Raw genomic sequence first — 23,024 nt, 5'->3', positions numbered from 1 at the left:
ATGATCCCGGAGTCCTGGGATCAAGTCCCGCATCAGGCTCTCTGCTCAGCAGGGAGCCTGCTTCCTCCTCACTCTCTGCCTGCCTCTCTGCCTACTTGTGATCTCTGTCAAATAAATAAATAAAATCTTTAAAAAAAAAATCTCGTAGCAGTAAAAATTATTAAAATCTCATCCCTTGAGGGCACCTCTTTAATATTCACATGACGAAATGGGAAGTATAGATGAAGTACCTTTATATCCCCGGAAAGTGATTGTCAGGTTATCTCAGGGCAAACATCTAGGAAATAATGGGACTATATCCCAAGGATAGAAAGAACTACAAAGAGCCCCTCCCCCCCGCCATTGAGTCCTCTTTAATTCCTTTTGTGGAGGTGATTTCTGTTAACAGTTGGGCACAGACGTCTTTTGTGCCTTTATGTGCATGAATGTACAAGGAAAAGTGTGCATTCATGTGTTTTGGTGCTTTCTGCCACTGTTTGTTTTTTAATTAACATATATTATTTGCCCCAGGGGTACAGGTCTGTGAATCATCAGGGTTACACAATTCACAGCACTCACCATAGCACATGCCCTACCCAGTGTCCATAACTCAGCACCTCTATCCCTACCCCCCACCCCCCAGCAACCCTGTTTGTTTCATGAGATTAAGAGTCTCTTACAGACACCTAGGTTCTTTCCATAGTTTGGCTGTTGTGGGCATGGCTTCTATAAACATTGGGGTGCATGTGCCCCTTCGGATCACTACGTTTGTATCTTTAGGGTAAATACCCAGTAGTGCAATTGCTGGGTTGTAGGGTAGCTCTATTTTGAACTTTTTGAGGAACCTCCATACTGTTTTCCTGAGTGGCTACACCAGTTTGCATTCCCACCAACAGTGTAGGAGGGTTCCCCTTTCTCTGCATCCTCGCCAACATGTGTCGTTTCCTGACGGGTTAATTTTAGTCATTCTGACTGGTGTGAGGTGGTATTTCACTGTGGTTTTGATTTGTTTTTCCCTGATGCTGAGTGATGTGGAGCACTTTTTCATGTGTCTCTTGGCCACCTGGATGTCTTCTTTGCTGAAATGTCTGTTGGTGTCTTCTGCCCATTTCTTGATTGGATTATTTGTTCTTTGGGTGTTGAGTTTGATAAGAACTATGAAAGAGGGGCACCTGGGTGGCTCAGTGGGTTAAAGCCTCTGCCTTCAGCTCAGGTCATGATCCCAGGGTCCTGGGATCGAGCCCCGCATCAGGCTCTCTGCTCAGCGGGGAGCCTGCTTCCTCGTCTCTCTCTGCCTGCCTGCCTCCCTGCCTACTTGTAATATGTCTGCCAAATAAATAAATAAAATCTTAAAAAAAAAATAAAGAACTATGAAAGAATCTTAAACTTGATTGTCATTGATGGTTATTGTTGGTAGTGGTGTTGATAGTAAAGTTTGAAACTGTTTTGTCTGTCTTATAGGTAAAGCAAATGGGTAAGTGGGGTAAGTGTATGCGAAATACTGAGAGTTGGAGCTTTCATTGTGGGAAAAGGGAAATAATCTGGGATTGAGGGAGGTGAGGAAGAATCCTGTTATTTTGGATTTGAATTCAAGGTGTCGCTGTGAATATGTGACTTAAGACATTTAAAATATCATTACCCTGTCCAGTCAGAGCTTAGAAGCGATGATACTTAACTAGCAAGGAGCGTACCAAGTCCTCACCTCTGATTTCTCAATGCCTGTGCATTTTGGGAAAATGGGTGATCCAGGGTCTGGGGCAGGTGAAGTATAAGGCTAGCTTGGTACACTTGTGCCAGAAAGCAAAGAGGTATGCAAAGACTATTAGGGTTATTTCAGAAGGACATAGCAATTGGCTTGAAGGAGCTCCCATTGGCCAAATTTAGGATAATTTAAGCATCAGAAAGAATGGTGACAGTAATGGATTATATAGCACATTGAATTAAAAAAAAAAATTACCATGAATCTACATGGGAGCAAGAGAAGCAGAGAGAGGGAGGGGGATAGCAAGAGAGAGAGTGTGTATTGTATTATAGAAGAACCGCCAGCTAATCCGTGAAGAACGAATAGAATGTGAAAATGACCATTTTGGAATCTCTCATGTGTAGTAATTGATTCAGTAAGAGCTGTCAATGGATGCTGAAACCACTGAGTGAATTGTTACCAATCGGGGGACGGATAGTCACAGAATGTCAAACATCACCCTCCTTACTTCATGCTAAATACAGAGAGGAAAAGGTATTTTTGCTAAGGAGAAATAGGGCACATCCCATCTTAACATGTTGATTAGAGAGCATCACCCTAAAAACCAGAGATATCCAGACATTATGTGCTTTCTCTTTTTCTTTTTTGAAGATTTTATTTACTTGACAGAGATCACAAGTAGGCAGAGAGAGGGAGGGAAGCAGGCTCCCGCTGAGCAGAGAGCCTGATGCCAGGGCTTGATCCCAGGGCCCTGAGATCATGACCTGAGCCGAAGGTAGAGGCTTAACCCACTGAGCCACCCAGGCACCCCATTATGTGCTCTCTAAGTGAAGAATGTGGTACTACCTATGAAGTAGTCATCATTTTGTCAGAAAGAAGGAAACTTGAATCTGACTGATCCTGTAACTTCAACTACCAAGTCATAGGAAATCCGTGGGGACATAGGAGTTTATTAAATACCATCTTGCAGCTGCAACAAATAGACACAAACCCCAAACACAAACTTCCAGACTTTTGGCAAACTCCACAGATGACCCAGTTTCTTCAAAAATAAGTTGCCAAAGGGAAAAAAAGGGACACATGAGAATTTATAGAGCTATTGACCGTTGTACGAGCTTATTCAGATCATGATACAAATGAGTTAAAAAATATAAGTTAACAGAACTGTGAACACAGACTATGTATTTGCTGGTGATACACGGTGAAATGATACTGTATCTTCATTTTCCTCAAAATAATTGGGAAGGAGGGCAGTTGGGTAGGGCTACAGATGGGAGAAGATTAGCCATGGGCACAGAACTGCTTTGGGGTCCATGTGTGTGTTCATTGTGTTGTCCTGCCTACGTAGGGTTTGGTTTGAAAATTACATAATTATGTTAGCACTAATTAATAGGAGATAATCTAATATTTTGTGTCTCTTTATGCATTGCATTGAGAACTGCGTGTCATTTGTATAGAATTATTGCCAGTAATATTTTACTTAAATGTATCTGGAACCAATCAGATAAGCTCAGAACGTATGACATTCGATAAGGCTGTTGTCTTGGGCTATTCAAATGATGTCAGTGTCATGAAAAGCAACAAAAAATATTGTCATAAAAAAATACAATGCATGATCGATCTTGACATCTTGGGGACAGTTGCAGATATTTAAATAAGAACTTGTAGTAAATGATATTATTGAATTAATGTTAATTCTTTTAGGTATGATTATAGTTTTGTGGCTCTATTGGGGAATGTTTTTATTCTTAGGAGAAGGGTGCTAAAGTATTTTAGAGTGAATTAGTGTGATGTCTGCACTTTAAATATACACAGGTTGTGCCTGGGTGGCTCAGTTGGTTAAGCGGCTGCCTTCAGCTCAGGTCATAATCTCAGGGTTCTGGGATGGAGCCCCACGTGGGGCTCCCTGCTCCATGGGGAGTTGGCTTCTTCCTCTCCTGTTTGCCCTTTCCCCTTGCTTGTGTGCATTCATTCTCTCTCTCAAATAAATAAAACATTAAAAAAAATATATACATGGATTAACTTGGCTCATACTAACTGGCTGTTTCTCTAGGTCACAAACTGTGAAATACTAGCAAATGCTTGTGGTTCCACTTAATCTTTGTTGAAAGAAAACAAACATGGTGACATGTGGGGACTCCTGTGAAGAATATAGAGATGGGTGTACCATTCCTTCACCTTACTCTGGGTTCGAACTTTTTCAAAATAAAGAGTTGGGAACAAGCGGGTAGTCAGCATATGAAAATGAACTCTGAACAGATACACAGTTGTTAGATGATGTGTGCTAACAACATTCTTGGAATATTTGCCTATAATAGCGTTTATATTCTCTTGGAATTCTGAAACTACTTGATTGAGAATAGAGACAAGGAGCAAAAAGATACTTATTTCGCTGTATGGATTTCCATGTCTGAATCAGCAGATGATGAAGAGCAGAAAAATTAAAGAGCTACAGGTGGAAATGAAAAAAAAAAAAAAGCTTAGTAATATCTTATGTTGACATAGATGACAATTTAAAGGCAAATCCACTGTAGGAGAAAAATAGATTGTTGGTTTCTCAAAACCCGATGACTGTTTATTTTTTGTGAAGAGATCAGACATGGCTTGTGTTAGGTCTGGCCTTGACATTGTCTGTAAGATAGGATACATCTCTGGGGTTTGAGAACACTCGTCGCCTTCCCTACCCCACCTTCTTTTGTTGCCTGAGGAATCTGCTGAAACACATTCTGCTCCGGGGTTACTGGGCAGATCAATGGAGCTAGGAGATGCTAATTCCTCCTGCTCTCTAGAAAATTTAAGTGAAGATAACAGTCCCTGGTTTGATTCTTCTTCTTTTTTGAATCCGAAACAGGTCCCTAAAGAAGTGGCTGACATCTTTAACGCCCCCAGTGATGATGAAGAGTTTGTCGGTTTCCGGGATGATGTTCCCATGGAAACCCTCTCATCAGAGGAGAGCTGTGATAGTTTCGACTCACTGGAGCCAGGGAAACAGGTACAGGTGGTTCCTTTCATGGAAGGCCTGGTCTTCGGGAAGCCTGGGTCTTGGTTCCGATATTCTTTTATTTTAATTTGGTCTGAGATTGGTGATCGTGGTTAACTGTCGAGGATTTGTTTTATAAGTGTTTTGCCTTTATGTTTCAAGAACCAGTGAGAGCACCTAGATCATTTTACTGTTCAAGCCCTTTCTGTGCATGACACATACGTGTGTGTGTGTGTGTGTGTGTGTGTGTGTGTGTGTGTGTGTGTGTGTATTTTTTTTTAAAGGGGGCCTGACATGATCAGATGCATTTTCTTTGCAACCTCAGGGTTGCAGCCTGTGTGGAGGCTGCACTCAGAGTGTTCCGGGCCGGCCGGCAGGGGAGGCTGGGCCCCCAGAGCGCCAGTCCACACCGCAGTCCTGAGGGGGACCGCGCGGTTACCCTGAGCCAGTCCCTGGGCTCCTGGAGCGTGATTCTCTCGGAACCTCACTCTTGGAATTGCCGGGGAGGGCGTTACTCTTTCTTGGATTACTTGGCTCTCTGGCAAACACCAGAGACATTTCTCTGAGGGTTAGTTTCCTGGAGGTTTCTCTTGTGCCTCAGCGGGAGCATGGCCAGTCAGAATCATCAGCCTTTGGTGGCCTTTTCTTTGCTGTCATTGTGTCTCTCAAAATTCTTCATTCTCCCTTGACCTTGGCTTCTCTTACAAGGCTGTAAATTAAGCCCACCTGGCTTTGGGCAGGTGCAGGAGGAGAGGCAATTAATTGTATAGGGAGGTGCCTGCTTGCTGGCCAGGCTGCCTGTGCGTGTTCTGGCCTCTGTGGGAGCTGGTCTTGCCCGTGTTCAGGGGCCTCCCCCGTCTCTGTCCTCCGCACTTGACGTGCTGTCTCATTTGACCCACTCGCCACCTGCTGCTTCTCCGTTTGGTCTCTTCCTCTTTCTTACGTGTTTCATACTTCACAGTCCTCTCTTTTGTCTCTAGTCCCCGTTTGTGGATGTGGTTCAAGATTTTGTCTTCAGACCTTTTCTCTTACTGATCTAGGGACTGGCCTGCTTTCAGCCATTACCTGCACGTTCTCGATGGCTTGACTTCCCTCTCAGGCCCCACACATAATCTAACTGCCAGTCGGACCAGTCTTGATCAGGGGAGGTCTCAAACTCATCGTTTGCCTTCCCCTGGTTGTCCGTTTGTCTTCCTCATTTTTATCTCCATCTTTGGTATTCGTGACCCCTCCCCCTCCTCTCCCATCTGCCAACTCCCTTGCGGGCACCTGTGACCCTTCTGCCATGTTTCTCGCCTCCATCCCTTCCCTTCTCTCCCTTCCTCAGTTCCCCTGGTCCTCCTAACCCTTACCTCAGTGGCGAAACTGAGCTCTGGTCATGCTCCTTGCCTTATTGAGAAGCTGTTTGAGCGTGGCAAGGCAGTGAGGGAGAGTGGCGCCCTGGGGTCCACCGTGAGGGCCGTTCCGAGCAGCGCAGGATAGGCACGAAGAGCTGGGCCTGGAGCCCAGCATTGCGGTGAACATTACGAAACAACGCAGCGTCCCTACCTTCGCGATTGTAAATAATGTAAATAATGCTGCAATAAACACAGGGCTGTTAAAGTAGTGTTTGGGGTGTTTTTTTTGGGGGGGGGTGTATACCCAGTAGTGAAATTACTGGATCATAGGGTAGCTCTATTTTTAGTTTTTTGAGGAATCTCCGTACTGTTTTCCATCGTAGCTACACCAATTGACATTCCCGCCAGTGCTGCACGAGTAAATCCTTTTTCTCCACATCTTCAACACTTACTTCTTGTTTTTTTGATTTTAACCATTCTGACAGGTGTGAGGTGATACCTCAGTGTGGTTTTGATTAGCGTTTTCCTGATGATTAGATAGGGGAGCAACCTAAGTGTCTGTCAATGGAAGAATGGATAAGGAAGATGCTGAGTATGTGTACAATGGAATATTATACAGCCGTAAAAAGGATGAGGCTTTTGCCATTTGCGGCAGCATGGATGGGTCTAGAGGGTATTATGCTACGTGAACTAAGTCACACTGAGGAGGACAAATACCATATGACTTCACTCATGTGGAATCTCAAAAATAAAAAGCAGAATAAGACCTATAAATTCAGAGAACAAACTGTTGGTTTCCAGCAGGGAGCGGGTAGGGAGATGGGCAGGATGGGAAAGGGGAGTGGGAGGTACAGGCCTCCAGTGACATAGCGAATAAGTCATGGGGCGGAAAAGGCACAACACAGAGACTCTAGTCAATGATACTGTAACAGAGGTGTATGGTGACAGATGGGAGCTACACAAGTGAGCACAGCATAAGGTACAAAGAAGGTGGAACACTGTGTTGTACACTGGAAACTAATTAACACTCTGGGTCAACTAGATTCAAATATGGAAATTTAAAACAAAAAAGCCAAAGCAGCTGCTTTGGGGCACTGTTCCTTCTGTGCAGTCAGACCTGCCTTTCCTGCTCCCCCTGCCGGGGGTTGGGGGCGGAGCATGGACGGGGACTCCAGTGTGCCTGAGATGGCCCGTGACCGTGTGCTTTCGTACAGCCTCGCCCTGAACGCACGCACCTCCCGGGGACAGTGGAGGTGTTGTCATCATCCCTGCTTCACAGGGTATGAAACTAAAGCTCAGGGCAGTGAGGTGATGTGTCTAAGCCCCCATGTCTGAGAAGTGTCCAGGTCGGGATGTTGGAGATCTGGGAGCGTGACTTGGCAGCCTCGTCCTTCTCACTGCTCCCCTTTGCTGCAGGGGACCCGAAGCCACACAGACACCCTCCAAATGCACCAGTCCACCTGCCGTAGGCACTGGGCTGTGCTGTGCTGTTCTGCTTGTGTGTCCGCTCCTCATTTTTCTAGAGTCCGCCCCTGTTCAGACGCAGTTCAAATGCTGCTGTTGCTGCTTGAAGTTTTACTAGATCTTCTTCCTTTTTTTTCTTTTCTTTTTCTCTTCCTTTTTTCTTTTGTTTTTTTCTTTTCTTTTTTCATTCTTTTTTTTTCTTTTCTTTTCTTTCTGTGCCACATTGCTCGTGTCTCCTTTGTCACACTGATCCTCACCTCTGTCCCACTGCCCCACTAAGCCATTAACCTCCTTGGTGGGAGGCGCCACATACGTGACTGATGCCTCCCAGCTTTCCTGGGTTGGACAGCTGCGTGCTGTCCCTTTCCTCATGTCCCATGCATTCAGCGCCCATTGGTGAATGAGCCCCCACGAGGTGGAATTGAGGTGGGATGCCGGTCTGACTGGCTCAGCTCATCATCATTTTCCAGTCAGTTTCTTCCTGTCCCATGAGCTTCAAAATAAAAAGTATAAGTGCTCTGTCAGCAACTTTTCTCATCTATTACTTGCTTACGTTCTTGATCATGGGAGATGGATACAGGGGACCCGGGCCAGAGCATACTGTCTGCTACTGACTTGAAAGGGTCACAAACTCTGGAGAGCAAAGAGCTGTGTGAGCGTTTGTAACCAAGACTGCAGTGAGACCATGGAGTGGATATTTTGCTTTATACACACTCATATTAAGAACCATTTTTTTTGTTTTTTGCTTGTTTTGTCTCTTAAGTTGGCTCCATGCACAGCGTGGAGCCCAGAGCGGGGCTTGAACTCACAACCCTGAGATTAAGACCTGAGATGAGAGGCAAACGGTTAACTGACTGTGCCATTCAGGTGCCCCCAGAACAGTTTTCACAGCTTGTGGAATGAGGAGGAGAAAAGCAGGGGCCTTGGTTTAGGACTGTGGCTGAGTTGTTTCTGGGTTCGATCTGGTCACCAAGGATACCAGTTTCTCCCAGGCTGACCACTTCCCTGTGAGGCCAGCTCAGCGAGTGAAGCGAGCCGGAGGACGGAAGGCTGGAGCTTGGGGCTCTATGATGTGACTTTGTTCTCTTTGGAGGGCCCGAGGCAGGGACAGTGGGTGTATGACGGAGTGGACACAGAGACCCCGTTGCCCTAGAGCCGCCTGCAGGGGCCAGCTCCGGGCTCCGTGAGCCGGATGTTTCCTGCCCTGGCACGTAGCAGGTTCCTGGTGGCTTTCTGTGGCAGCCAGCCGTGTCCCGGTCTTCCTTAAAAATCAGCCCGTCCCTGTTGCTTCCCCTCCCTGACCCCATGCGCGCATGATGCATGTTAACCAGCCAAGAGAAGCTGCGTGGACTTGCACACAGTATGCAGCAGGGTTGACTTTGGTCTTTCTTAAACACCATTTGAATTTCACTTTAAAGAAACTTCCCTTTTGTGTTTGTATTTTTTTTTTTCCCCAAGCAGCTGCACCACAGCTATCAACAAAGAAACAAAGTAATTTAGCTCCAAGCACACTCATTCCAATTACCCATAATAATTCATAGGAGACATTTAAGCTTAAAAAAATGCTAGATACAGACATTTCTTTCTCTGTACCCCTGTAAATTTTCCCACTCATCTATTATATCTATTTTTCTCCAGAGATGATGTGAGCTTGAAGTAGTATATAATTAAAGTCAGGGAGAGGCAGTGGGGGAGACACAGATTCTCCAACCAAATGTGGTGCGAGGAGGGGTCATTGCTATATCGGGTGCGGGAGGAAGAGACGTCAGAGGCAACTGGGGACACTGACTCCAGCCTTGGTTGCCAGCTTGGAGGAGGCTGGTCTGGGGGTCTCCTTTCCTCAGTGCAGGTCTGTCTGTTCCCTCCTTTCTGTCAAGAGAGCCATTTAGAGAGCCTGGTTCCTTGCCTTCTACTGGTTCAAAAGACAGAAAAAGTCATTTGAAAATGTCTTTCCTTTTTAAGCATCCTAGAGCATCTTTCCTTCTGCTCACTTGCTACCTGTCAGTGCTTGCTGGCCTCCCACCTCCTGCAGGACGGGCTCTCCTGGGGGCTGGGAGGGTTGGCGCTCCCATCCTCCCCTGCCCTGGGCAGTCAGGGTGCAGAGGCGGCTTTCTCAGCAGGAGGCGTGGAGGGACGTGAAGGGCTCTGGCCCTTTCCTGCACAAAAACTTGCTGTCTCTGAAGCGAGGCAGGCTGTGCTCACTGACTTGGGGGAGCTGGCTCTGGGCAGCTGCTAGGAGGGAGAGTCGGCCTATGGCAGGGAGCCAGAGCTTCTCCCCATGGCTCCTTCCCATGCGTGTTCGGTTCTGTGTGAGAGCAGATCTTCCTGATGGCCAGCCCTGGCAGGAGGAGCTGAAGTCCATCGCCACTCACCAGCCACAGGAGCAGCTGGCTGAGCCCGTGGCCATGCTGATTCTTTGAAATGGTGCAGTTGTTTCAAATGGTTCAGTTCTGTTTCTCTAATCTATAGAAAGATGTTTCTCTAATCTATAGAAAGATGTGTGTGTCTATGGGTGTGTGTTTGGTTATTGTGGTAGAATATCATAGCATAAAATTTCCCATTTCACCATTTTTTAAGTGTGGGCGAGTGCCCAGGTTCTTGCCAGTGAGATGCTCAGTGGCATCAAGGACATGCACAGGGTTGCACAGCTGTCCCCGTTACCCAGAACGTTTTCATCCCCTCGAACAGAAACTCCCCATTAAACAACCCTTCACTGTCCCCTTAGCCCCCTGGTCACCTCTGTTCTTCTTTCTTTATGACATTTGTGTTTTTTAATTTAGCAAGATGTACGTTTCCATTCCAAATACTTCTCGGAAGAGCTAAGAAGAATTTTTATAGAGGACACTGACTCAGAGACGGAAGAATTTGAAGGATTTACGCAGAACGACCTGAATGGAAATAGTAACCCAGAAGTCATGGTAAGAATTATCTGCATGGGAGAGTGTGGGTTGTCATATTTTCTGTCCTGTTTCTGAATTGTATTTTCTTGTAAGAAGTCACTTCGGGGGTGCCTGGGTGGCTCAGTGGGTTAAAGCCTCTGCCTTCGGCTCAGGTCGTGATCTCACGACAGGGTCCTGGCATCGAGCCCCGCATCGGGCTCTCTGCTTAGCGGGGAGCTGCTTCCCTTCCTCTCTCTCTCTCTGCCTGCCTCTCTGCCTGCCTCTCTGCCTACTTGAAAAAAGAAAAAGGAAAAAAAAAAAAAAAAAAGGAAGTCACTTCGTAAATGAATGACTTTTTCTTACATGTTTCTCTTCTAAGCCGGTTAACAAAATATAGAAATGGCTATTCTAAGGCTAATTCCTGGCCCACCAGTCCATTATTCTCCTACAGAAAATCCACTCGTCTTTCCCTGGTACCTTAGGGGTTCGGGGGGACATGTCTCAGGTGTCCCTTATTGTCCTTCTGAAAGAATTTATTTTAGAATTTCGGGAACATCTTTTATCTGGAAAGAGGACCGTCTGTCTAGGAGTAGCAAGTTCCTTAAAGTCATTTCTTGTTGTGTGTAAAGTCATGCTCTTGGGTTTGGAGGTAATTTGGCCAAAATGTAGCTATGGTACAAACTTAAGAGTTTTCCCTGTGTATTCTTGGTTTGGATGCGGAAATGCTCTTTCAGTGATAAAGATGACCTGGACTTGTCTGACTGCTGAGGGAGGTCTGCTCTCAGCACTCGGCCTTCAGGAGACTTGATGATTTCTTCCTTCACTCCCCATGTTGAGGCCAGTCTACTGCCAATTAGTATTGGACTCTCCGGGTACCTTTAAAGAACCACCTTTGGGTTTTTTCCAGGCATCAGAGTGTCTTCTGCTAACTGAATAATAGCATCCATGTATCCCCCCAAATCAGCCCACTGTCTCCTCCTTTGGTATCAAGATAAAGGATGGAGGTTAAACCTCTTCCCATTCAGAAGCTCCTAAGGAACCACGGCTGGCGAGCTGGCGTGGAACTTGGGTAGAAGTTTAAATAAGCTGTACCAAGTAAAGTAGGTTTGCTTTGTTCCTCATCTTCCGGGGGATCTTAAGGCCTGAAAACCCCTAATGGCAGGCTGCCTTGTTCGGTGTTGCTCCCTCGCCCTGCTCTGGGTGTCTCTACAGAAGCTACTTGTGAGGCAGTTGCTGTGTTCTGGCTGGCCAGCCTCCGGTTTTTTGCCAGCAAGACGCTTAACTAAAATCCTTCCAGACCCTAATGGGTATTGTCTACTCTTAGTGACTGACTTGTCTTCTGATTTTTGGCTAAGTGAGGTCAGGTGATTCAGAGAATCTGTGTTTCTAGCACTGGGAAGACTACTCCAAAGGTTTCTTCCCCCCACCATTTGCGGTCTATACATTTGGGGTATGAATTGTGACCTGCTGATTGATAGAACTCATAGCTTAGGGCAGGTCCACCTACAAATTTGGTTTTCCCAGGCTTCGAGCCAACACGTGTTACTCTCTCCCTCCCCCACCTCCCGCCCACTGTAGTGAGGACTGGTGAGACCACATTCTCTGGCAGTAGGATGTTATCCCCTGGTGTCTCATAGTCTTCCAGCTCTATGTGAAGCCGCCACAGCGGTGGTGCTGGGCCTCGTGTGCTTTCCCTTTGGTCCCCATTGCTGGTTACAGTTTGCTCTTGTCTACTTGGGCCTCGTGTGCTTTCCCTTTGGTCCCCATTGCTGGTTACAGTTTGCTCTTGTCTACTTAAGTCCCTTACAGAGTCCTTAGCAAAGGGGTGCAGGTTGTAGGATGATGCAGATAAATAAAGCCAATCTGAGAGAGATTTCCTCTGAAGTTCTCCAATACTATCTTCCTAACATTGGATTCCTCCAGTCCCACCATTTGGATTCTAAAGCTACTGATGTAGAAAGTTCAGGATACCCAAAAAAGATAAATCAGTACACTGTGGTCTTATTTCTCTCCTTGGCATGTTGTGGATTGATACATATCTCAAGATTTGGAATCTATCTGCACGTTGCCCCCTGCTTTCCTTATTTATTCATTTTTAAAATAGGCTCCAGCCCAGTGTGCTTGAACTTAATACACGGAGATCAAGACCTGAGCTGAGATCGAGTTGGACACTTAACCGACTGAGCCACCCAGGTGCCCCAATACATTTTTTAGTGGTTTGTTTGTTTTTTTTCCCTCTTCTTTAAAGTAGGCTCCATGCCCAGTGTGGGGCTTTAAGTCACGACCCTGAGATTACGAGTCACACACTCTGCCAACTGAGCCAGCCAGGTGCCCATCCTCTGCCTTATTTTTAACTTGAGTCCAGCTAGAATTTGGGGTGTGGGGGAGTCACCGAGGAGGAAGCTGTCATTTACCTCAGTAAATGGTTTTACCTGGGCCCGTTGTGGTGCTGCTCCCTGCTCTCCTCACAGCGGCCCTGTTGTCCAGAGTCCCTGAGAGAGGGTCTTTGCATGTGGTAAAGGAAAGATGCCCAGGAGGGGACCTTGATCTCCATAGTCAAGCCTGTGTCTGCCTTTGTTAAGAGTCCCCTGGCATCTGAGATGTCACCTGTCGCCTGGGTAACGTTACCCTGCCATTGCCTTCTGTGTTCTCATGTGTAAGACTGAGTTCCATTTTAATGCCAGAAACCCATATCAAGCAGAATCAGATAATTGGGGGTGAGAGTTTCTTGAGTTGACAGAACAGGTGCCTCACGACAACCCGAGAGCTGTCTGCCTTGATGTCCCCCTGCGGCTCCACGGGTTGCAGAACAGGGAGGGGACGACCCTGGCAGTGAGGACCTGTCATGTCCTGGGGATAAGGCTCCCCCACTGACCCTGCTGGCCCATCATCTGCTTGCTCCTCTGTCATTGGCTGAGGTGAGGTCAGCTCTCCTGTCCCCTCTGGAAGCCCTGTTCCTCCCGTTCAGGGCAGAAGAGTATCTGTCTTCCCGAGCACTCCATTGTTAGCCGAAGCTAACACTTACGCCACGCACAGCCTTTTCTTTGGCCAGTCCTCCTAATACTCCGCCGTTCTGCAGTGGAGGAGCCCTCCTTTGTGAGCGCCCCGCTTCTAGCCCGTGCTCTGAAGGCGGCAGTCCGCCGGGGGCTGGGGCCGGGCCAGAGGGCAGCAGGAGAATGCCTGCTCTCCCACCAGATGCCTCAGCAGAGCACCTGGCTGAGAGTTCAGCCGGAGCTCACAATAGGAATGGGGAGCTTGCTTCTCCTCTTTTCTCTGCAGTCATGACGGAGTGCTTTTAAATGACATGTTCTGGGAGCTCTATCATGAAACATGGTCTCTGCTCTTCTCTCTGGTTTTGCTAGCTTGTGGAGTCAGATCTGAGTGATGCGGGTAAGGCGTCTTCAGCGAGTGAGGAAGAGGACGACGACGGAGGAGCGAAGGCTACACCTAGAAGAAGCAGGCCCAGGAGGAGCAGTGTCGGTCTTCGAGTAGCCTTTCAGTTCCCCACCAAGAAACTGGCAAAAAAGTCAGATGACAATTCTTCGGAGCCACCGTTTTCTAGCACACGCTTGCAGGACAGTAAAAAAGACATTCTTGGAAGAAAGAGAAGCTGCAGACAGGGGAAGGAAAGAGAGGATTCGGTCTCGGAGTCTGAGGACGAGTCCAGGGATGAGGGCCAGGAGGGCTCGGATGCTCTGCTGAAGAGGACCATGAACATCAGGGAGAACAAAGCCATGGTAAGGCCCCGGGTGGGCGGTCCGGGGCTCCCGGGCTGTCCTGGGAGCTGCGGCAGCCCTGGCTGCTGTCAGGAAGTGTCCCCTGGGTATTGGGTGTCCTTCCTCTCTTCTTGAACCCCCAGCCAGTTGACACTGGATCGGCTGTGGCTTGGAAATAGAAAGCCAGCCCTCAGGACGATTTTCAGCGCCTTGTCCTGGTGCGGTGACCTCTTGCTACTTACTGTCTATTAGAAAGTTAAGTTTCCACTAGGTGGTGGTATTAGAGAGGGGAGGGCTGAACAGCTGGCAGTTCCCAGCAGAGAGGAGCAGATGTGGATTGGGTGTGGAGGAGCCCCCGTAAGGGCTGTGGTGAGCAACTTGCCGGGAGAAGTCCTTTGATGACCCCCTGGGGCTTCAGGACCTCAGATGAGGGAATGCAGGAGGCCTCGGTATTACACTGAGCAGTTGTGAATCACGTTAACATGTCTTCCCTGGAATGATTGGTGGCACAAGGGGAAATTGTTGTTATGTGTATTTGGTTTTTCTATATTTGGTCACTAACTTGTTGACTTCGTTATTTTGCATGTACAGAATTAGAATTCTGCCATTCAGTTACTTTTGGTATTTTGGAATATTTCTAATATTTTCTTTTTAAAAAGCATAATATGATACCGTATATATGCAGCCTTAGATGTCTAGTAAGAAAATAAAAAGCCTCCTTTTGAGTGTAGCTTATCCTAAGACCTATTTGTGATTAGCCAAGGGAAATTTTTAGCACTGTATCTGCATTTTAAAAATAACTATATTGATGATTTTTAATGACACCTGTACATTTGTTTAAATCTAAGAGTAAAAATCGGAATTGATTGGAATATTTATGCCTGTTATTCGGTGTTCTTAGGTTCATATGAAAATGGGACTATTTTCACAAGTTTGATTTAAATCTAAACAGGTTTTTTTGAGCTCTAAGTAACTGTCCGAACAGTCGAGTTGAACCTCTTGTTTTGAACCTGACAAAACTTGACTTAGCTGTGCACGATGATCTGTTCGAGGGGTCATGCTGCTCGTCAGGGGCCCTGTCAGGAGTCCCACCTCCTGCAGCCGGCCACCTCACTCCAGGGGCACGTTCATCATGTGCTGTGATGACCTTTATATATAAAGAATGGGTTTAGATTTTATTCCTGTGAATGATGATCCCAGCGTCTTCCCTCTGGAGGTAGAAATCTTTACCTACGAGGTCAAAAACACAGGGACTGTTGAGACTGTACTTGAACTACTTGAGTCACGTTTCTCATGTTGGCATAACCGGCGACGTGGGGATACGGTGTTAATGCACGAGGCGTGGCAGTACCGATGTGAGGGCCTTTCTTTTGTTCTGACCCTCAGCTCGCTCAGCTACTGGCGGAACTGAACTCTATGCCAGATTTCTTCCCAGTACGAACCCCGAACTCAGCTTCTGTAAGTAGAACTCCTTTATAATTCCTGATGCCAGCGCTGACGGACGGGATCTGTTGCCAGACGGCTTTTGTTCAAGGCAGCTCCCCTTGCAGTGGTCTGTGCTCTTCTTGCAGAAGAAGAGAGCCTCGAGGCGGGCTTTCTCCGAGGGACAGGTCACCCGGCGCACCAACCCGGCCCGGAGTGCACGGCCTCCCGAGAAGTTTGCCCTGGAGAACTTCACCGTCTCAGCTGCCAAATTTGCAGAAGAGTTCTACAGTTTCAGGAGAAGGAAGACGATGAGTGGGGTATTTTCTGAGCACCATAAACAGGTTATTCTTGGTCTAAGCCAGTGCTGTGGTTGTGACCCGGCAGGCGTGCTGCTGCGTGGGCATCTCTGTCACGTTCCCAGGCGGCGCTGGTGTTCCCGGGACTACGCTCAGGGATGAACCCCGGACTCTGACCTGAGCTGTAGGCTGGAGAGCACCCTCCACCTCAGCCGAGCAGAGGAGCTGCTCAGGGTTAGGACCCTCAGCTTAATCTGCCAGGGAGGCAACAAAGGTCCATCCAGTCTGCCTTGTGGTTTTGCTTGTGGGAAGGGGCAGTGATTCCTCCTCGCCTTTCAGTTTTAGGACGGGGTGTTTTAAGTGCTTTCAGAGTCTGAAGCGAGAAACTAGGTCCTTCCCATTTCCAGGTGTGGCCGTTCACTATGGTTCACTCCCGTCCTCACAGAGTTTATAGCTGCTGCTGACGATTTCTTGGCCAGGGAGGACCTGGGCTGCTCGTTTACTATTGTATCACCGTGCCGTGAAGGCAGCTGGCCCCGTGCCTGTGGCAGGAGCTCCGTAATGAGTGATGCCAGGGGAGCAGCAGAGGGACATGGTTAACATTATGGTCTAGAGCTTTGTGAGTGAGAAATGATTTTTTTTTTGTTTTTTTTTGGATTTTATTTGAGAGAGAGCATGAGCTGGGGGGGGGGGTGGCACAGAGAGGGAGAAGCAGACTCTCCACTGAGCAGGGAGCCTCATGCGGGACTCAATTCCAGGACCCTGAGATGAGGACCTGAGCTGAAGGCAGGGGCTTAACCGCCTGAGCCACCCAGGTGCCCTCAGAGTGTGAAATTTTTATGTGTTTTTTAACCAGTCAAAACAGCTTATGCCAGGTTCTGCTTTGGTTCGTTTTACAGGGGAAATGCCAGGGGTACAGACGGCGTCACCGAATATCTTCTTTTCGGCCAGTGGAGGATATCACTGAAGAAGACTTAGAAAATGTTGCCATAACTGTTCGAGACAAAATCTATGATAAAGTTCTGGTAAATTATGTATAACGAATAATTCGCATGATTGTGATTCTAATGGGGAGTCTGAGGCAGTGGTATTTGAAATCTTGCATTGTCTTTAAACTGTAGCTGGGCTCATACCCCCAGGCCTTCTCCCCTCTGACAGGGAGGGTCAGCTGTGACTGGAAAGGGGAAGCCGCTTGGTGTAGGAATTCTCGGGAAAGGTCTTTGGGGATGCGTATGATCTTTGGGAAGGCAGGGGTATAGTTTGGAAAAGCACATTTAGAATAGTCACATTTACAGTGTTCATGTTTTAAACATTGGAAGAACATACTGTGGGGTTTTTTTGTGTGCTTTTTGATTCATATAGCCATAGGAACTAGTTTGACAGAGCATCTTCGGTCAGTAGGAAATGGGTTAAATATTTTTTATTAAACAGTGATTCAGAGGGAGGCTTCGTGGTGGTATGCATTGTTTTTTTTTTTTTTTTAGACGAGGCAGTGTCCTTTTATTTAAGGTAGTAAGAGGTTTTTACTTGTCAGCGTTTTCACACCCAAGAAATTTTATTCTGAAGAGACCCAGATCCCCGGAAGCGAGGCTGGAGCCCTGTGCTGCTGCCTGGGACTCATGGCCACTGGGCCCCTGTCACCGTCTATGGGCTTTTCCTCCCCTGCCTCACAGCTTTCTGCCGGTCTCTCTGTTCATGTCCTTCGTTCCGGGCTTCTAGACGGGGCTGTGGTTTGTGCCAGAGACGCTTCGTCCCCTGACAAGTGTACATGGCCGCGTGTGGCCTTGTGGGTATCACCCTCTCAATCCCGTCTTCCTCCCTCAGGGCAACACCTGTCACCAGTGTAGGCAGAAGACCATCGACACCAAGACCGTGTGTCGGAACCAGAGCTGCGGCGGGGTTCGAGGGCAGTTCTGCGGGCCGTGCCTGAGGAATCGCTACGGGGAGGACGTGAGATCCGCGCTGCTGGACCCGGTAGGAGCCGTGTTCGCTTGTAATGAATTGTACTGGCAGAGAGAAGCAGGTGGAACGGGGGGCTCCTCGGGCCCTACCGGGGACCTGTAGCTGCAGTGCGCGGTCTCTCCCCCCAACCCAGCACGCGGGAGGATATGAAAAGTACAGCTTCCTTCTGGAATGAGCAAGCTGGCGGGTATAACAGAGGAGATGTCTGCCGGGGTCAGAGCCACGCTTTTTTACAGTTCTGGTTTTGAAGGTGGACCTGTGCGCTCTCCTCCAGCAGCAGGGTTAGCTCGGGCAAGGCCAGGGGGCAGGGAGGTCACTGTGGAGAGTGCTTTCGGTGTGCCGGGCCCTGGTCTAAGGTTTTTTTCTCTGTTAATGTGGTTGGCTAATTTGCTTAACCTAGCGAAGTAGGTATATACCCTCCCTGTTCCTCAGGTCCTTCTGTAAAATGAGATAATAGTATGGGTAGGATCCATACACTTGAACCCGGGCAGTCTGGCTCCGGAGCCTCTACCCCACATCCATAGGCCAGAGGCGAACTGAGGGCAAACAGGTACTGTCCCCAGTGGGCAGACGAATCTGAACAACTCCTGTGAAGAAGTGGTTCAGGAAGTAGAAGAGCTCGAATTCACACCTAGGTCTCACTGCTCTTTCGTCCGCCTCAGATTCTGCACAATTGTTGGCTGGGTTTCTGCCCATGCGGCACCCTGGGTGGCCAGCCTGTCTGGGCCTTGAAACAGGTGGAGGAGGGAGACCCAGGGGGTCACCGTGTGCTCTCTCCTAGAAGGCACACGGGACTCTAGGCTGGAGGGGCGGGGGGGGGGGCCCCGAGCACGGAGGTCACGGGGTCGCTGTTCTTCCAGGACTGGGTGTGCCCTCCCTGCCGAGGGATCTGCAACTGCAGCTACTGCCGGAAGCGAGACGGCCGCTGCGCCACGGGGATCCTCATCCACCTGGCCAAGTTCTACGGCTACAACAACGTTAAGGAATACCTGGAGAGGTGAGTGTCCCAGACCACAACGGAGGCTGAGATCCCGGCGCCGGCAGAATCTTGAGTGCCACCCATCCCATGTCTGCTCGCGTGGCAGCAGCTCAGGACTGTTGTGTGCCCTGTTAGGACGTTCCCTTCTTTGCTAGAATTTTCATCTGGGCACTGCCCGTCTCCCCCTCATTGTGTAAATTGGGAAGCGGCAGAGACGGTGTAGGCCGGGCAGAGCGTGGTGGGTGGTGTGCTCCAGGGAGGCTGTGCTCACCTTCTGGGGCTGAGGAAACCGCCCCGAAGTCCAGAGCTCTGTTCTGGAGGGAGGCCGGGGGCTCCTGCGGCCTGGCTGCAGGGTCTCCTCTCACGGAAGCAGGACGAGGCAGGACCGACTTTGCATCGGAGATCTGGGCTTGGGCTCCCCGCTCTCGGTGAGGGGTTGAGCCCAGGATGCAGCCTTGTATATGCCTCCATCCCCTCTGTCTTTCAGCTTACAGAAGCAGCTGGTGGAAGACAATTAAGAGAAGAGCCAGCCCCACCGTAGAGCACGCCGGCCGGCCCTGCCATGCCACTTGTGCCTAAGATTTCTTACCGTTGTGTTTTTATACAGAAATTCTTTGTAGACCTAAATGCTATTTTTTTTTTTAAGATTGTCTAAAAAGATTTCTCAGGAAGACGGCACAGCAGAGGAATCGCTATACATGTATCCACAGGCCCCTACATATATTGAATTGTTTAAAAGCATCTGCTTATGATGAGAAAAGCAGTTTAAGTGGGGTGGAGTTAAAGTCCAGGTAAGTTCCAGAGATAACATTGTCTAAGCAGCTCTTGCCTTTGACACTGTTTATCTGTGTGGCCTTGATCTTGACCTCTAGTCCAGGACCACATAGTTAACCCTTCTCTGGGTCATTGGAATTTGTGAAAGAATGTTCCCCTAAATTACAAAGTGCAATTATTCGTAGATCTTGTGAGTACTAGAGTTTTATTTTTATGAAAACTTGAATGAACAGAAAGTAGACTGTCACCTTCACGACACTGGAGGCCATGGGGCCCTGCTGGCCGGCGGGAACGGCTGCCCCTTCGTTCAGGAGTCACCTGCTGCCAGACTGTAAGAATGTCAGGGCTCATTTTTAATTTAAACAGATTTTGTTTAATGTCTGCAAGAGCTAAAATTCCCCTTCACTGATGGGGAGACTTTATTAAGGATGCTGTTTAAACAAAATTAAGGCACATGTATGTTACTTCAAAGTTATCTAAGCGGGAGGAGGTTTGGTAGCTCTCAGTAAATTAACATGTACGGACCCCAGTGACCATCCTGGCTGTGGCCTGTTTTCATGCTTCGAGCAGCAGAGCCACACCCGCCAGGACCCACTTGGTGGTCTTGTCTTGGCTTTTCAGCCGGAAGGTCCACACATAGTTAGAGCCCCTCATTTTGGTTTTATACACGGGACATTCATACGTGTGTTTGGTTTCCTGTCTGTCCGTGGGGATGGCTTTGGCAAAGATGACGGGCATCACCGATGTGACCTCCTGGAGGCAGGCTTCTGCAATGGTTCCTGACTGTGTGTCCCATCGGGCACCTACCGAGAAAACACAAGAGTTGCAAGAATGTGGCATGTGGGTACCGCTCCTCTCCTGTTGGAAGCAATAAATGTTTGATTTTGGCAGTTACTTCTTGTCACGGGCTTTCTTGTGGGGGGGCAGGGGTGGGTAATTGAGGGGAGGTTGGTAAGCAGGGCTCCCCACCTCAACTTTCCTTTGAAAAACCTACACTGAAATTCAAAAGGTCTAAAATTTGCATGAAAACAGATTCTATAGGAATCCAGGCACAGTATAGCTAATGAATTTGTTCTCAAAACCATGTGTCTCTAATTCAGCACAATTCCCTCTTAACCCCCTTTAGAGATTCTAAGGGCTTAAAGAAGTCTTGTAGTAAAATAACGGTGAAGTTGGTTTTTTATAAATTAAGATTTGAATTAAATCTGCATCTACATCTCGTGTTAACACCACAGAGTAAGTTAAGGCCTGTGCTGAATTAAGTGACAGCCATCACCCTAAATGCCTTAAGATCGGGCTGACCTTGAACACAGAACCTGGTATAAAATTTTTTGAAACTAGGAAATGAGGTAAGTGAACACTAGAGAAAAGTGACTGCTGAGGAGTGGAGTGAACAAGGGCAAATCCAAGCCAAATTTAAGAACAGGCCTTCAGCTACTACCCCTACATGGGCTCCTCGGGGTAGCTTACCTTCCAGGACGAGCCCGTGGAGATAGGCACCTTCCCGTGGAGGATGGCCATAATCTTCCTTCGTTTTCTTGGTGACATCAACAGTCAAGCTCATTTTATCCAGTGGCCACCCATTTTTTCGGGCCATGGTCTGCATGATTGCTGTGGGAGGACAAGAAGGAGGTGGTGTGAAGGTTCACAGGAGCCGCTGGTAAGCCGGCCACAGCCACCGCCCTGTGGCACGCTCTCGGCCCCCAGGGGCATGGGGCTACGCTAGACCAGTGCCGGCAAATGCCTGCAGGACACCTGCCCTGCTCTTGTGGAAGAACTTTACCGGGACAGCCATGCGCCGTGGTTACCTGTCATCTGGTTTGGTGCTGGCGGGGCAGAGTGGAGCCACTGGGAAGGAGCCCACGTGGCCCTTGACAGAAAATACTTACTAGAGTGAACTACATCCCATTTCACGTGGCCCTTCCGCTTGGAATTTTCCTCCCTCTCTGTGCCCCTTTGCTGGCCCCTGCGTGAGCCCTGGGAAGCAGGGCAAGAGGGGCCGGCAGCCTTTACCAGTTAGGAAGGACTCGGGGTTGAAGAAGCCGGAAAGCCACACCACAGCTGGGAGGGCAAGATCGTGGGTCCAGGTTTCGAGTTCCCGGCACCGTGAAAGGAGGTCATTAAACCTGGTAAACACAAGGCAGGGAGACACAAATGTGCTTTTTAGTACGAGTTTTCCAATCAGCTGAGGTGGATTCAAGGGAAGATGGGACAGACACACCACTGATAACCAAAAACATCCTTAGGTTTGCAAAACACCATCCCTGTAAAAAGCTCGATTTTGTTTACTGTTGAAATTTTGTAACTTAGCATTAGGGACAGGAAACGTGGGAATGTGGAAAATTCATGTCCACCTACTGAGTGACTTTAGGGATGGGTGGTGATCACCATAGGTGGAGTGTGGACAGGATGCGAGAAGGCAGGGGAAGGCCTCTGGGAAGGGTGGGGACGGTACAGCTGTGGCTGTGGTCTTACCACTAACAGTTGTCGCCCAAAGAGGGGAAGACAGGTGATGAAGAGAAACAGCACCTCCCAGCCTCTGCCTGTGGTTTGAGAAAGTTATGTTTTTACCCGGGTTCTGAACTCCTCAGCACAACAATTATGCAAGGGAGGCTACAGGATAATGACCCTCTGATAAAATCAAACACATCAAGCTTTGAAACTAGAATCGAGGGCTGCCCGAAGGAATGGGAAGATGGAGCAGGGGTATGAGGTGGAAGACAGCGCCAAGATCAAAGCCGGCAGGCAGTTCCCAAGGGGGCTCGGCACACAGGCTAGCTCCCAAGTTTTCTGAGACCTGGTTGGGTTAAGGGCTACAAAAGCAGCAGGAATGATGTTCGTGGAGAAACCTGGGTCACCGCCAGGAAGTCCCTGCTCTTAGAACGTGGCCCTTGTCCTGCCCAATTTAAATTCCTTCAAATAGCTGCTTTAGGGAAAACCTACTTGAAGACAGGAAGGGGAAAAACAGGAAGAGACAGGAAAAGAAAAGACTTTTTATCTAAAAATGTTACCACAAGGGGATGGGCATTGTAGCCAGTTTCCAGTAGGTTTTTAAACAAAAATGACCGCTTGTTCAAGTAGGATTAAGGTTTGGAAGGTATGAAAAAGGACATTAAGTAGAAAGAGTTCAGAGTAAGCATTTTAAAATGAAATGGGAAAAAGGTTGGAAACAGTTCTAGGAAATTTGAGTTTTCCTTGATTACAAATTTGACTCTAAAATCGGACGTGCCGTGTTTCAGGAAAATTGGGCAATGAATAATCAATACTAAGATACAGCTTAATACGGACTGAAGAAAGAATCCTCCCAGGGAAACGAAGTCTTTTTTTCCCTTCTCTGAGTCCGCTGCAGACACCCCCACAGCAGCATTTGATCAGAGAATGCTGTGCTGCCTACAAAGCCACCCAGCAATAATAGGGTTAATTTTTTTTTTTTTTTTATAACCAGCCAGCCTGTCATTTGAATATAAAGACAACTGATTATTTGGCATAAAAAACTTGCACCAAATCCAACAAACAAGAAGGTTGATAACC

General features: G+C 48.1%; 2 protein-coding genes across 5 annotated transcripts in view; one reads left to right on the top strand and one right to left on the bottom strand.

Moving 5' to 3' along the window:
- The window catches only part of CDCA7L (cell division cycle associated 7 like), a 46,730-nt gene extending 26,343 nt beyond the window's left edge, over window positions 1-20,387 (top strand). The window contains exons 2-10 of one of the 3 annotated variants that reach the window (XM_080818901.1): window positions 4,533-4,673; window positions 10,243-10,380; window positions 13,704-14,078; window positions 15,444-15,515; window positions 15,629-15,823; window positions 16,678-16,803; window positions 17,603-17,752; window positions 18,601-18,737; window positions 19,207-20,387. In XM_080818901.1, coding sequence (XP_080675027.1) covers window positions 4,533-4,673; window positions 10,243-10,380; window positions 13,704-14,078; window positions 15,444-15,515; window positions 15,629-15,823; window positions 16,678-16,803; window positions 17,603-17,752; window positions 18,601-18,737; window positions 19,207-19,237 — 1,365 coding nt within the window. In that variant the 3' untranslated portion in view covers window positions 19,238-20,387. The remainder of the gene's footprint in view (window positions 1-4,532; window positions 4,674-10,242; window positions 10,381-13,703; window positions 14,079-15,443; window positions 15,516-15,628; window positions 15,824-16,677; window positions 16,804-17,602; window positions 17,753-18,600; window positions 18,738-19,206) is intronic. The other 2 variants (XM_080818903.1, XM_080818902.1) reach the window with 2 other exon arrangements.
- Window positions 19,684-23,024, bottom strand: part of DNAH11 (dynein axonemal heavy chain 11) — a 331,865-nt gene continuing 328,524 nt past the window's right edge. For both annotated transcript variants that reach the window (XM_080818899.1, XM_080818900.1), the window contains exons 80-82: window positions 21,507-21,619; window positions 20,964-21,104; window positions 19,684-20,296 (exon numbers count right to left, since the gene is read on the bottom strand). In XM_080818899.1, the coding sequence (XP_080675025.1) occupies window positions 20,049-20,296; window positions 20,964-21,104; window positions 21,507-21,619 (502 nt within the window). In that variant the 3' untranslated portion in view covers window positions 19,684-20,048. The remainder of the gene's footprint in view (window positions 20,297-20,963; window positions 21,105-21,506; window positions 21,620-23,024) is intronic.

This window comes from Martes martes (assembly GCF_963455335.1).
Source record: "Martes martes genome assembly, chromosome: 11".
Taxonomy (NCBI): domain Eukaryota; kingdom Metazoa; phylum Chordata; class Mammalia; order Carnivora; family Mustelidae; genus Martes; species Martes martes.
Note: the sequence above shows the minus strand (reverse complement) of the source record. Positions and strands in the feature narration are given on the sequence as shown.